General features: G+C 41.7%; 1 protein-coding gene across 9 annotated transcripts in view; it reads left to right on the plus strand.

The window, feature by feature from the left end:
- Positions 1 to 4,453: 4,453 nt before the first annotated feature.
- Cntln (centlein) overlaps positions 4,454 to 14,573 on the plus strand; it is a 260,522-nt gene continuing 250,402 nt past the window's right edge. For 7 of the 9 annotated variants that reach the window (XM_076564463.1, XM_076564465.1, XM_076564466.1 and 4 more), the window contains exons 1-2: positions 4,454 to 4,872; positions 9,695 to 9,783. In XM_076564463.1, the coding sequence (XP_076420578.1) occupies positions 4,525 to 4,872; positions 9,695 to 9,783 (437 nt within the window). In that variant the 5' untranslated portion in view covers positions 4,454 to 4,524. The remainder of the gene's footprint in view (positions 4,873 to 9,694; positions 9,784 to 14,573) is intronic. The other 2 variants (XM_076564464.1, XM_076564468.1) reach the window with 1 other exon arrangement.

The raw sequence follows: 14,573 nt of genomic DNA on the forward strand, positions 1-14,573 counted from the left end.
TGCATCCTGAGACTCTAGCTCAAGACAAACAAACAAAACAAAACAATCAATAATGACAAACCCACAAAATGAAACAAACAATCAAAGCTCAAAGGGCTTGAAGAGATACTTCCAACAAGTTAAGCCAACGTCCAAACACATTCAGCAATGCTGGATGCCACTAGTCAACAAATAAAACAAAAAACAAAACAAAAAAACCCCAAGACAAAACCACACACATAACAAGCAGTAGGCTGGCTATAAACATTAAAAACCAAAACCCAAACAAAACAATGTAACGTGAATCTTAAAAGGTCTTATTAATAAAAAACAAAAAAACAAACAAACAAGCAAAACCCCTCGGGAACCAGGTATTGGGGTGAATGCTGAAAGGTCAGAGAAACAGAACAGGCCACAGCTAACCTCTCCTCATCAATTCCTCAGCTGATCTTGTTTCCTCAAACGGGAAGCCTCTGTGTCCTCATCTGAATGGATCTCAGGTGAACTGCTGCTGCTCAGAAGCCTAAAAGCTCAACTTTGGTCTACAGGACACAGAGCCTTCCAGTTTGAGGAAACAAGATCAGCTGAGAAGTTGGTGAGGTGAGGTTAGCTGTGGCCTGTTCTGTTTTCCTGACCTTTCAGCATTCACCCCAATATCTGGTTCCCGAGTTATTTATTTATTTATTTATTTATTTATTTATTTATTTATTTATTTATTTATTTATTTATTTTATTAATAAGACCTTTTAAGATTCATGCTACAAAACAATATACAAGTACTGGCAAAAATGGTGAGAAATTAGAGTCCTAATGCATCACTGATGGCAACAGAAAATGATACAAGTATAGGAAACCTGGTGGATCTTTAAAATTACTATCTAATTGCCAGAAGCTCTAGAAATTTCACTCATTGAGAATTAAACATGGAGTTTCAAACAAAATCCTATCCACAGATGTTCACAGCAGCTTTATCCAGAATAGGTAAAAGATGGAAATAATGTAAACACCCACTGATTGATGAGCTGATAAAGAAAATGTGTTTTACCCACACAGTAGAATTTACTCATCTATAAAAACAAGGAGAGGCTGGAGGGTCGGCTCTTCAGTTAAGAGCATTTGTTGCTCTTGCAGACTACCCCAGATGGCTCACAACCGCCCATAACTTCATTACAGGGGGGTGTCTACAGCCATCTTCTCTTTTCTGTGGGCATCAGGCACGCATATGCTATACGTACATACATGCAAACACACACAAAATAAAATATTTTTTTTAAAGAATGAACTATGATATATGGTACAACATGGTTGAATCTTGAAAATATATTAAGTAAAAGCAGAATAAAAGCTCACATATTTTAGGGCTTTATTTATATTAAATTTTTAGAATAGAAAAATGCACAGAAACAGAAAGAAATTAGGGATTATCTGGGGTTTGTGGGAGGGAAGAATGTGAAGTGACTTAATGGGTATGGGGTTCTGACTTGAGGTGATAAAAATGTTCTGGAATTTGACTGTGGGGGTGGTTACCTAACAGGTGAATACAATACTACTTTATTGTTAGTTGTATCCATTTAAAATGGCATGTAATAAATTTTATGCTGTGTGTATATTGCCATAATAAAAACCTTGCAAAAAGTATTTGCCTACTCACAGATACAGATTCAAGATATTATCCTTTGGAGAAATTTATGTCTGTCTCTCTACCTATCTTGCATCTATCTATGTATATACATATTTCATCTATCTATGTATACTGCATTTATCTATCTATCTATCTATCTATCTATCTATCTATCTATCTATCTATCTATCTATCTATCTATCTATCTATCTATCATCTATCTGTGGGAGCCCACAAAGGTTTCCTAGTGAGATCTAAGCTTGCTTTACATAGCAAGGCTGCTTTAGTGGATGGCTTGACCACTAAAGCATGGTTACCAGGTGTTTGGGATGGTCTGCACTTGGCTGTGCTGGGGGGAGGTCTTTTGCTCCACCCATTGGCATTCCTTTAAAAGCCCCATAGAAGATACAGAAGAGGCTGGTGGATTTTGACCCAGGCCCTCCGAGGAGGCTATCCTATGTTTCTAACTGTCTCTCTCCCCTCTATATTTCTATCTAAATATTTCTCACCTCTCCTGGCTCAAGAGTACTTTTTCCCTGGGGGAAAAAGTGGGGGCAGACCCCCCACATCTATCTATCTGTCTATCAATCAAAATATTGAATTGAAATATTGAGTTGAAAAATTGAATTGAACATGATACAAAACATAACAGAAAATATTTCATTGATTTTTAAAGACTTTTTCTAGGGCCAAATGAAATGAACAAATAAGAAATAATCATATTCACTCATAGTTATTTCAAGTCAAATCTATGAATTATATGGTTAGAATTCCCAGTGCTAATCCCAATGAAATCTCATATTTTCAGAACTTAACGCTTTGTTTCAAATAACCATAGAGATCAAATGCATCAATTTTAGAGTTATATTTAAACTCTTGCTTCCCTATTATCAGACATGGAAAGTCAGAAATTACAATGACCTCTGAAGTCTCAGTTTCTTCACTAGTAAAATGCAAATGACATATAATTTAATGTAAGATGATAATTAAGTGAATTTACATTTTAAAATTAACATTGGACTAAGCAAATGTTAAATGTTCAACATGTAACATTTGTAAGACAAGTTTATGCAGTTTTTCTTTTTTGTGTGTATGTATGTGTTCATGTATACCTTAGGTGCTTGTGTGTGTGGAGGCATGATGTCCTGTGTCTCCTTCAGTCGCTTTGCATTATGGTTTTTGAAACGGAGTCTCTCTCTGAACTTGGAACTTGCTGATTTGGCTAGAGTGGCTGGCCAGTGAGTCCCAAGGATCTTCTGGTCGCTGTCTCCTCAGTTCTGGGATTACAGGCCTGCCAACATGTAGCAAGCTTTTTCATCGGCCACCAGCTCACAAATAACAACACGGAGACTTATTAATTATGAAAATTTGGCCATTAGCTTAGGCTTGTCCCACTAGCTCTTTTAACTTAAATTAACCCGTATTTTTGTTAATCTATGTTTTACCACGTGGTTTTTTACCTCTCTCACATTCTGTCTGTGTGTCTGACCCATTCTATGTCCATTTGTCTCCTGTGCACCTCAGTTATGTCCTTTTCCTCTCCCTGCCTGGAAGTCCCGCCTATCTCTCCTGTCTAGCTATTGGCTGTTCAGCATTTTATTACACCAATCACAGCAACACGTCTTCACGCAGTGCACAAATATTCTGCAACACCAACACCATGGAGCCTGGCTTAAAAAAAGAAGTGGGTTCTGGGGGACTGAACTTGGGTCCTCATGCCTTCGCAGCAAACACGCCGTGGACTGAGCCATGGCCCCCACATGTACTTTAAAAACAATTCTTTAATATACTTCACACTTCCTTCCTTGGGTGGGAAGGAAGACTGGCGGCTGTCTTCTGGTATGCTGACCAAATTCTGGCATAGATGATTTGAAAATGGTCACTTCACGGTGGGTTCAATCTTTATTTCAAATGTCTTCCAAGTATTCTGGATGCTTTCCTGGAAACAAACAAACAAACAAAAAATAACAACACAAAAAAGAGCAATTCTATCTGTGAAACTCAGCTCAGCGTGCATGCCTTTATTAAGTTTAGCAACAGCGAGGAAGTGTCTTAAGGATAAAGGAAGGTTATTAAGTATTTGAAGTGTATAACAAAGCGAGTAAGAGAAAGCCAGGGACTAAAAGAGAGAGTAAGTCAGTCGGTCTCCTTTCTTTCATCACACGCCGTTGCTGACTTTGGATCGGTCCAAGGACACCAAGCTGTTGGGCCTTGTAGGACAAACTCGCTCTGATATCCAGCCAAGGGATAAAGAAATTGACATAAAGACTCAAAGGAAACCATGACTCTTGCAAAACAAAAGACAAAGGGTGTAGGAAGGATCATAATTCAAGTGGGAAGCCTGCTCGATAGTCCCAGCTCAGCACAAGGCTTTCCGCGTCTCCTTGACTTCAGTGGGCTGGATGTCAGCCGCACTGGAAGGCAGCGTTGCCAAGGGGTGTGAAGAAAACACTTAACTCTTAAAACCTATTCCCCCGATCCTCGAGGAGCTTACAACAGCGTTGGAGAGATTAGCGGGGTAACTAACACTTGAGGGCGGTCAATGAAACGTGAAAAACGACTTGGCAGAAGCCTTGGAGGAGGAGGAGAGGAGGAATTCACAGTTCGGGGTCGCTGGGGGCTTGGCAGGAAGGCTTTCGGAGGAGGGATGTAAAGTAGGTCCTCGGTGGAGGCCAGGGTCTTAGCGGGGCGGGGAACCCGGGCGCCGCACCCGGGACGGGGGACTCAGGCCGGCCCAGCCGCCTCCGGCCCCGGCGCGCACGCGCAGCTCTGCTGCCCGCGGGAAACCGGGCCCGCGAGCCGCGAGCGCGGTCCGAGGCGGGAAAAGCCGTGCGCATGCGTAGGCCGGCTGGCCCGGCTCCTCAGGATGGGGAAGGGAAGGTGGAGTTTTCAAGCGGGAACCTGACCCGTTAGGCGCCGCGGCCATGGCGGCGCGCTCGCCGTCCTCCCCGCTGCCTCCGCCCCCGGCCCGGCCGTCGGGCCGCCGCGGGCGCGGAGCCGAGGCGCACGCCGTGCGCAGCGAGGCCTCGGGGCTGGCGGGCGCCGCGAGGGAGGTCTTCGCGGATAAAAGCGACCTCGTCTGGAGGGGCGAAGAAGGGTCAGGGGGCCGGCGAGGGCCGGGCCGGGCCGGGGCCGCTCTCGCTCCAGTCGCCAGCGCGCCCCCGGGCTCCTGGCGGCCGGAGGGCCTCTCGGTAGCGGAGGCGAAGGCGACTCGGACGCAGCGGCTGGAGGAAGAGCTGAGCAGCCTCAAGGAGGAGCTGGCCCTGTGTCAGGTATCAGGACTGGCCGCCGGCCTTCCCGTCCGCCGCCCGGGCCGGGGCAGCGCGCCCGCCACCACTCGCTCGCGGCCCCGGGCACCCAGGGAGCCCTCCCGGGACACGCCCTCCAGGCTCCACGCCCCGCTCCAGCCATCGCCTGGGCTGCAGCCTCGGCCCCTCCGCAGACCCGGGGTTCCTTTGGATAGTGCTCTCTCCAAAGGCGCCTTCCTCCCTCAAAGCCCGAGTTGCTGGTGGTGACTGGTACCTAAGTGCCCACCGAGGGGAGCGCACCCGTGAATTGAAATAAACAGGACCGTGTCACAAAAAATAAAATGTCACTGATGAAGTAGCCTGCTTTCAAATTTCAAACCCACACTTACCCTTGTTCTAACACTGTTAACCTTAAGTTCCAAACACAATCACCGTTTTTTAGAAAGCCTTGGGACTGGGGAGTTCACACATAGAGTGCTCCGTATTCATTTATTAACTTACAGTGATCCCCTAGACCATTAACTTGGGATGATCCCATAGATGATGAGTGCGAAAGTCACATACTTTCATGTGGCCTTGGCCGAGGACAACAGTTGTTAAATTAGTTGCATTCAAATTACTTCCCAGATGAGTTTTAGGGTTTGTGCAAACTAAAGTGAGCTTGCCGGTGCACAGAGATTTGCTATTTTTGTTTTAATTTTTTTTGGGGGGTGGGGTGCATTTTGCTATCTTACCACCATCTCCTAAGATTTGGCTCGAACCTTATATAGGGTTAGGAAGTAGGACGTCGCTCAATTAATTACAGGCCTTTAAAAAAAATTAAATTACTGTCTTTAAGAGACACTAATTAGGAACTGCCAACACAGACAGAGCAGTATTATCAGTTCAGGTTAGTAAAGCCTTGCTCATTCCCTTATGGTTTGCTCTGTTGGGCTCTCTCACCCCGTTTTACAGGCCTTTGCTGTAAAAAAACAGAATCTTGAACTTGACTATAGCTTTGGTTGAGTAGATTGGGAAGCAATTATCTGACTCCCCCCCCCCCCATTTTCTATTCGCTGGCAAAAGAGCGAAGGGATAAAACAGCAGTGAAGGAAAGCGTTTTGTCCACCGTAAGCCTCACCCTTGGGGAATTTAGAGATACGTGCTCATGCTAAAGGAGCCTTCTAAGGCACTACCCACATTTCCTACCCTGTCCCTCTACTCTCACGTTTATAACCTTAAAAATGTGGCTTCCAGTATGGCGTTGACCTTTGTGATCTTGGGCATACCTGGACTAGAGAGTTATTGCAATCCTTGAGGCAGATGTAAGAAATAGAAATGGTCCTAATTAGCTTAGAATGGCTAATTCTTGAGATTTGATAATACTATTAGATGATTGGAGATATCACAGTAAATTCCAGAAATGAGGTTGCCAGTAACTTCCCTTATCACCAAGACTACAGCCAAACCAGAGTCCTACTAGGGAAAAATAATTAAACTCCTAGCTGTTTTGTAAAACCGTTAGGTTTTTGATGTGAATTCTACTTCTTATTCATCCATACATGACAGCACCTGAGAATATCTAGTGTCCAAATATTGTTGGGAATTGCACCCCAAAGTAAATTCGTTTATATCTCACCTCTCTGGAAGGCATGTGGCCCCCAGGTTAGCACCTGGTACAATGGTCAGCAGAAGGAAAGCTTGATTAAATGAGTGGAAATCTGTCTGTCATGCTTACTGAGGGAGGAGCTTCTAAATGGAGCATTTTCCTAAGATCTTTTCAAGATGTTTTTAATGCCTTATTTTATTTGTTTAGAGATGACTTCCAGCCTATTATTCGCTTTTATTCTGTCTTTCAAGACTGTATTCTGCTTGTGACAAAATGCAGGACAATATGTGGATGTGCATACTCCTCACCATTTGCAGACTAGCAGATGAAACAAAACGATGTTGAATTTATAAAGCTTGTGTGTGGGGTGGGTGGGTGGGGTGGGCGTTATTGTAGCAGCCAACAACATTTACAAACTGTAAGTCAGTTTTAGATGAAAATTATTTAGGGCATTTAAGTGACAGACATATATGTTCATTACCAAATTTAACGATAAGCTTTTTGAAAGCATATGGTATTGGGAATCAGAATATCTGCCCAGAGAAGTAAGTTGTGTTTTATAACTGCCATATAGTTAGTTATGTTGAAGCCTTGTCCAGGTATTAAAAACAAACAAAACAAATGTAGACTTGAGAATGCATCTTGCAGTTGGGTTCCTCACATAGTCAGAAGCTATATTCTAATAGAGGAATGTTCTTGATTAATGACCGATATGGGAAGGCCCAGACCCCAGTGTGGAGGGGCTGCCCTTAGGCTGGTGTTCCTAGCTTTTATAGAAAAGCAGGCTGAGCAAGCAAGTAAGCAGCGTTCCTATACAGCCTCTGCGTTAGTTCTTGCCTCCAGGTCCCTGTCCTGCTTCAATTCCTGCCTTGTTTCCCTTAGTGATGGACTGTGGTCATACATGCAAGGAAGGCCATTTCCTCTCCAGAGCCGCTTTTGCTTGTGGTGTCTTTATCACAGAAACAGGAAGCAAACTAGGGAAGCTGGCAAGATGGCACTGTGGGCAAGAGTGCTGCTTGATTCCCAGGTCCCACCCTGGAGGGGAAGAACCAGCTCCTAGAAGTTGTCCTTGTCTTTAATCCACACACTGTGGCAAGAGTGTGTCCCATTCTCCCCACCCCCAAAGAATAAAAATAAACACATTAAAATGCAATAGGACAAGGGATTAGCAGACTTGTGGCTTTAGTTATAAATGGCCAGGGGCAACTTGTTTTGAGGAGGTGATGTTAAGGTAAAGCCTTGAACTGAGTGTGGGAATCATGAGTAAGAAAATCTGGACGATGGTATAGCATACCCAAAGGCTCTGTCTGATTCAAGCAGAGCAAGGAAGCCAGCCTAAGGATAGGGGAGCATGATAGATATCGTGGAGAGCTGTGTGTGAGACCAGATGACATGACGTTTTAGAGTCTTGGTAAGGAGTTAGGATTATTTGCCCAATCTAATGGGAATCCAGTGGAGACATTTGATCGGTGAGTCTAAGAGCCTCTTGTAGAGATATAAACAGGAGTTGGAATTGATTTGGACTAGGGTGATAATGGTGAGGGTGTTGAGAGTGATTAGAATAAGGATATCTTTTGCAGATAAGGCCTTCTGTTGTATAGGAAGTATGGGAAAAGGGAGCTACCAAGGTTGACTTCTCCCTATATTTTAGGTGTTTGAAATAATTAATGAGATAATGATGCATTTCTAACATGCAGAAGGGCAAGTTTGTGAGAGGGTTATGGATCAAGAGTTTTATTTCAGACAAGTTAAATTTAAGAAGTGTCTTTTAGACATTCATTTGGAATTGCCAAGTAGACAGTTGGCAATACAAGTGTGAAGGATAGAGAAACTATAGAAGGGTTGTTTTGTAAAACTGTATTAGTTGAATAACATCAAGTAGGGCATTTACTCTTAACTCTGAGTGCATTTCAGAGCTTTGAAAGAATTCTGATACTTGGACCTTATCTAAGACCAGTTAATCAAAACCTCTAGGTCATCATTATTTTTTTAAAGCTCCCCAAAGTGATTTCTATTAACTGGAATTAATAACTGATGTAGCCAGTAAGTCTGAAACTGTCCATTGGATTCGGCAGGATAGAAGATCTCAGGAAATGTTAGTATATTGGTATAGAGGGAAATTGATTTGCCAGTTGTAATCTTCTTTGGTGAGACATCTGCTTAGAGCTCCTGCTACTTCTTAAATCACCTTGTGTTTTAACTGCTGCTTTCTAAGAATTCTTTGTATATTTTGGATACAAGTATTTTTTCAGCTATGTCTTTTATAAATATTTCCTTTCAATCCATGGTCTCCTTTTGGCTTTTCATTTTTAAAATATTTTATTTATTCTTGGGGAATTTGATACAATGTATTTTGGTCATATTCACCCTGCTCCTCCCCTTAACTCCTCCGCGGTCCACCTACCTCCCTACCCCATCTCTCTTCTTCCCTCCCTCCCTCTCTTAAAATAACACATTGGGTCCAATTTGTGCTGCCCATATACTCTGTTATACCCCGTCCACTGGAGCCTGGTTGACCTTCAGGGGCCACGCCCTTAAAGAAAATGTTCTCTCTCCGAGAAGCCATCAACTGTCTACAGCTTCTCACACATGGTGGGGGGGGGGGGGGGGGCTCCCAGTCTTTTTACCCTGGGAAGGAAACCTTCTGAAAGATTTGCAGAGTGAAGGAAGTGGCAAAGTGGAGGCAGCTGGGGTAGTTAGTTCTTTGATGGGGTTTTGAGGTCCAGGGAACTGGAAGACGTCTAGCAGCAGATGAAGGGCAGCTTCCTCTCAGAGTAAATCACACTGTTTTTTCATTTCAGCATTTGCAAAATGTGGGCAGCAGCACTATCAGTATTAGAGTGTAGGCTATCAGTATAAGGAATTTTTTTAAAAAAAGGTTTTCCTACCATACTTTTAAATGGTTTTTTAAGGTTATTTCTGTGGGTGTGGGTATTTTGCCTGCTTGTATATCTGTGTATTATGTGTATGCAATGTCCAAGGAAGCAAAAAGAAGGTATTAGGTTCCCTGGGACTGGGGTTACACATGATTGTAAGCCACCATGTGGGTGCTGGGCATTGAACCGTGGCCTCTAGAGAAGCAGCCAGGGCTTTTAACCACTAGGCCATGTCCAACCTTTTTCTGCTATACTTTTAAAGGATCCATTAGTATAATTATAGAAGTAGTAGTAAAATAATTGTTTTTATATTTAAATTTAACAAAGTATCATCTCTTATCAATAGAAACAACACACTTAACATGCTTTTTATTTCCTTAAGGCTGACAAAGAATTTGTATGGTCTTTATGGAAACGTCTCCAGGCAACAAATCCGGATCTCACTCAAACTATCAGTTTGGTTGTGGAAAGGTAAGCTCTCAACTTAATTTTTTCATGAGTCTTGTATTTGTTGGATTTGTTTTTCTTTTATATAAAGTTTAAAATTGTCAATGCCCCCAAAGTATTAGTTTGATTTCCAAATGACTGTCATAATCACAACATTGTAATTACTGCCAGATCCCCCAAGTATATATCAGTCCTTTCTCCTGCTCACATGTATATGTATATGATGTATATTCATGAGACAGGGTCTCATGTAGCCCAGGCTGACCTTGCACTTGCTGTGTACCTGTGGATGACCTTGAACTCTGATCTTTCTCCCTTCTCCCAAGTGCTGGGATCTTACTCATAGTCTGACATATGAGTACTTAGCAGGTAAGAGAAAACTGTGGCATAGACACTAGATAAGAGAGTATGTGTAGGTATGCCACACTTCTGGGAGATGTCCTTGTTGTCTGGCTTCTTACTTGACAGCTGCCGGATAGGGAACTCCCTAGACTGACTCAGTTTTCCCCATTACATAATTGCAGTGTGTTCTTGAAAACCTGAGGTGACTTTGCCAGAGTAGAGGAATTGTTCTGGGATAAGTTGAGAGTTTTCATTTATACTTCAGTATTGCCCTGTAGGGATGCTCAGTCATTTAACTGTAGATTATGAAGCCTCTCCGTGGTCATTAGAAACACTGGAGTGATGCTGGTACTCCTCATCACACATTTAGTATGCAGTAGTCCCTTGACATTTAACACAGTGATTAACTTACTTGCTTTCCTATTAAATGGATTTCATTATATTTCCTAAATGAGAAGCTAAACATATGGATATCTTTTCATTTCCTCATTTCTTTGCTGGAATCAGGCTCATATAACCTGTGTATAATTTTTGATGACTTCGCTGTATTCTAGTTTGGGGTCTCTAACCCTGTGATCATTCTAACAATATCTGCTTTTTTTCTTGTTAAAATCTGTGATACATGCCAGACTATGCTGAATTTTACCATCCTTGATTGTTATAGACTCCTAAAATATTGTAATTGTCTTTTCCTCATGTTGCTTGTATGTCCAATTTATCAATCACACGTCCCTTTTGATGATCAGAATTACCTTTGGTTGAAGCTTCCTGGTTACTTTTTCAGTATACTGAAAATAAATGTTTTCTCTTTCTATTTTTTATTTGAAGCAGTGCAACCTTCTAGAAAAGTTCTGGATGTTGGATTGACATAGCTGTGATCTTTTTCTTCTTCCTTTTTTCTTAATATTTTTTTCCAACTTAAAAAGCTACCCTCAATTTTTACCTGCCTTTTGTTTGAGCAGAAGGAAATAGTGAAATATCATCAGGCCATTTTCTCATACTTTGTAATTTCCATTTTATACTTTTTTTTTTTTTTTTTTTTTTTTTTGGTTTTTTCGAGACAGGGTTTCTCTGTGTAGCTTTGCGCCTTTCCTGGAGCTCACTTGGTAGCCCAGGCTGGCCTCGAACTCACAAAGATCCGCCTGGCTCTGCCTCCCGAGTGCTGGGATTAAAGGCGTGCGCCACCACGCCCGGCCCATTTTATACTTTTAATATACTAATATTTGTAGTTGTAGAAGAATACATATATATATTTATATATCCATACAGTTTATAAATAAATACATATTGGAGGTGTGTTCTCAAACTCAAAAGCGTTTTTTTTGCTCCTAAGATTATATAATAAGAATTGGAGAGATTATTCCTTTATAGCTGTGATTTTCAAAATGTAGTGTATATAATTTGTGTATAATTAGAGTTCTCTAGAGGAACAGAACTAATAGAATGAAAATATATTATTAAAGGATTTATTAGATTGGTTTACACAATACAGGCTGGGTAATCCTACAATGTTTACTTACTAGAGAGGCTGAGAATGTGGAAGCTGCTCAGTCAAGAAGGCTGGATGCCTCAGCATCCTAGTGTGGTGCTGAAGGCCTAGAGGATTCCTGAAAGGCTCCTGGTCATCAGCCTACATCAGAAGGCCAGAGAAGCTAGCTTCCAGGATCAGTGTAAAACGGCAGGAGCCACAGCAACAACAGATGAGACACACAGATCAGCAAGGAGTAAAGATGAGCAGACAAAAGTGGCAGTTTCCATGGGACCTTTTTATATCTGGGTTGCCACTAAGAGGTGCTGTCCAGTTTCAGGGAAGGTCTTGTCTCTTAGTTGATTCAAGATCAAGTCAGATTGATAACTGTGATGGCTAATCGTGTTTGTCATACTGGCTGGATCTGGAACTGGGCATTCTTTGAGGTATTTCTAGAACATAGTATTTGAAGACCCCTTTAAGTATGGGTTGCATCTTTTGGCGAAATCCCCGATAAAAGGACATGGAGGAAGAAAGCTTTGCTTTTGCCTATTTGCATTCACTCTTGCTGGCACATTCATCAACCCTGTGTCTGCTACTGCTGATTTCTTTGTTTTGTTGGGTTTTCAACATGGACTGAATATCAGAAGCTCTCTAGGAATCCCCTAGGCCTTTGGTACCATTTTGAGATTTGAAGGGTCCAGCATCATGGACTGCGCAACTACTATTTTCTCAGCTTCCCTAGTATGATACAGATGGTGTTGGAAGACTTGAACCATATTGTGTAAACCAATCTAATAAATTCTCATTTAGTATGCACATATCCTACCATTTATGTTCTAAAGAACCCTGACTAATACAGCAACCAAGACTAACATCACTGAACATAAACTTGAAAAATGTTTAAAATGCTGTTCTTGTAGATAGACCTACACAGCGTACCAAATCTCTGGGGTATGATCCAGGAATCTTTCTAAAAATAAACTTTCCAGATAATTCTGATGTTGTAGTTCATAGATCATGCTATGAAATGTCTTAAATTTTGAGTTGATTTTTAAAATTGGAAATCTGTTAGTACAGTTTCTAATGTTATGACTATGTAAATATTTTCACAAGTACAAACTGTGCCATTCAACCTGAACCTTTCAAAAAGGAATGTTCTAAATGTGAAAGTCAAATAGAATACAGAACAGTAATCTATTATTTGACCCCAACTAATTAATTACCATTAATTACACCAGTTAAGCTCTGTTTTAGTATGATGATATCTTGGTCTTCCTGGACAGTGTTTCCCACAATTGTCCATTGTTGCTGGAGTTATCTCCAGTCCTGCCCAGGCCCGCAACCACTCAGACCCAAATAAACACACAGACACTTATATTATTTAAACTGGTTGGCCTGATGGCTCAGGCTTCTTGCTATTCGGTTCTTATATCTTAAATTAACCAATTTCTATCAGTCTATAAGTTGCCACATGTCTCATGGCTTACCAGTACTTTCACATCTTGCTTCCTCTGTCTCTGGCTGGTGACTCCTGACTCAGCCTTTCTTTTCCCAGAATTCTCTTCTCTGTTTATCCCACCTTCTTGCCTGGCTACTGGCCAATCAGCATTTTATTTATCAGTCAATCAGAGCAACACATTCACAGCATCCCCAGCAGTCCATCTTTGTGCTTTTTCTTATACAGTATTGTCACTGATGCTGGTTGGGGCCTAGGTTTGGTGTTTCCAGGTTCTTATTCTCTTATTGAAAGAATTGAATAAACTCTCCCACAGATTTGCAAAATAAACAAGATAATTTTATTTGTAGCTAAGTAATAGTATAGATTATAGAAGGATATGCTGCCAAGATTGACAGAAGGCCCTAGTAGTGAGAGTACTCTTACGACTCCCTGGGGAATTTAGAAGAACAAAGTGAGTAAGTTCTTTATTTTGAATGATAAATTAGGTGATATATTCATTTTTCCCTCTGTTCATGTCCCTTCCCATATGCCTCTCATTTTAATCATGCACACACCTAACTATGCATAGGTATAAAATGGTAAATGAGGGATTCTCTCTAAAAGTTTACTTGAACAACAGTTTGCCTTACTGTACATGCTCCTAAAACAAGTTTTGGTCAGCTTGACCCATCTGTTTGTGCTTGGTTCATTGGGAATACACTTGAATGAAAGTGTCTAAATTTAATTGTTATTAAGTGTATTGGTCAGGGTTCTGTCTGTGTTATCATTCAGAGATAAAAAGAAAAGGTAGTCAGAGGCAGGTAGAAGTTTGAGGGGCTTCTGACATTGTTAAATGCATTGCTTGGAGAGGGGTGTGTGTGTGCATACTATATGCAAGTGAAGGAAGTAGGCTGCCAAGTACATTATAAGGGCCAGGAGTGAGCTGCCAATTTGCAGTTCTTTGAATAAAAGGCCAAGAAGCTGGAAATGCCCACCTCTGACATGACCATTGGAACATATTTGGCCAAGCCAACCAGGAAGTGAGAAAATACATTCTCTCCTATCTTCCTACTAAAAATTGTCCTCACTACTTTTTAGTCCTTTTCATTCTGAAGTCTAGGACTTAGAGTCCCTGGCCTTTCCACAATATAAACTGGATTGATTTTCCCTTCTATCTGGGAAAGAATCTCTTTTTAATTGTATCATACTTAGGAAACATCTTATGGATTGTTTTGCTCCCATTTTCCACCCAAACTCTGAGGAAAGTGGTTTTTTTCCTCAGGTGTTGACACTTCCTGGCCTGCCAGGACTGGATTATAATGATTATGGTAAGATATGACTCCTCACTGTGGATATAGATCCCCTAATCCCTGAAACTTCTCATTCAAGCAATGACCCTACCTTAGTCAGCATCACCTTTTACAAGAGGCTCACTGGGAAGAGATCACATTCTCTAACTGGAGGATGCCAAAAGCCACTGCTCATACCCAGGGGCACCATAGCTAGAAAGATGATGGAGGTGATAGAGGAACTCAGCCCTAAGTCTAAGGAAGCAAAAGTGGT

The sequence above is a fragment of the Peromyscus maniculatus genome, chromosome 2 (genome assembly GCF_049852395.1).
Source record: "Peromyscus maniculatus bairdii isolate BWxNUB_F1_BW_parent chromosome 2, HU_Pman_BW_mat_3.1, whole genome shotgun sequence".
NCBI classification, from domain to species: Eukaryota; Metazoa; Chordata; class Mammalia; order Rodentia; family Cricetidae; genus Peromyscus; species Peromyscus maniculatus.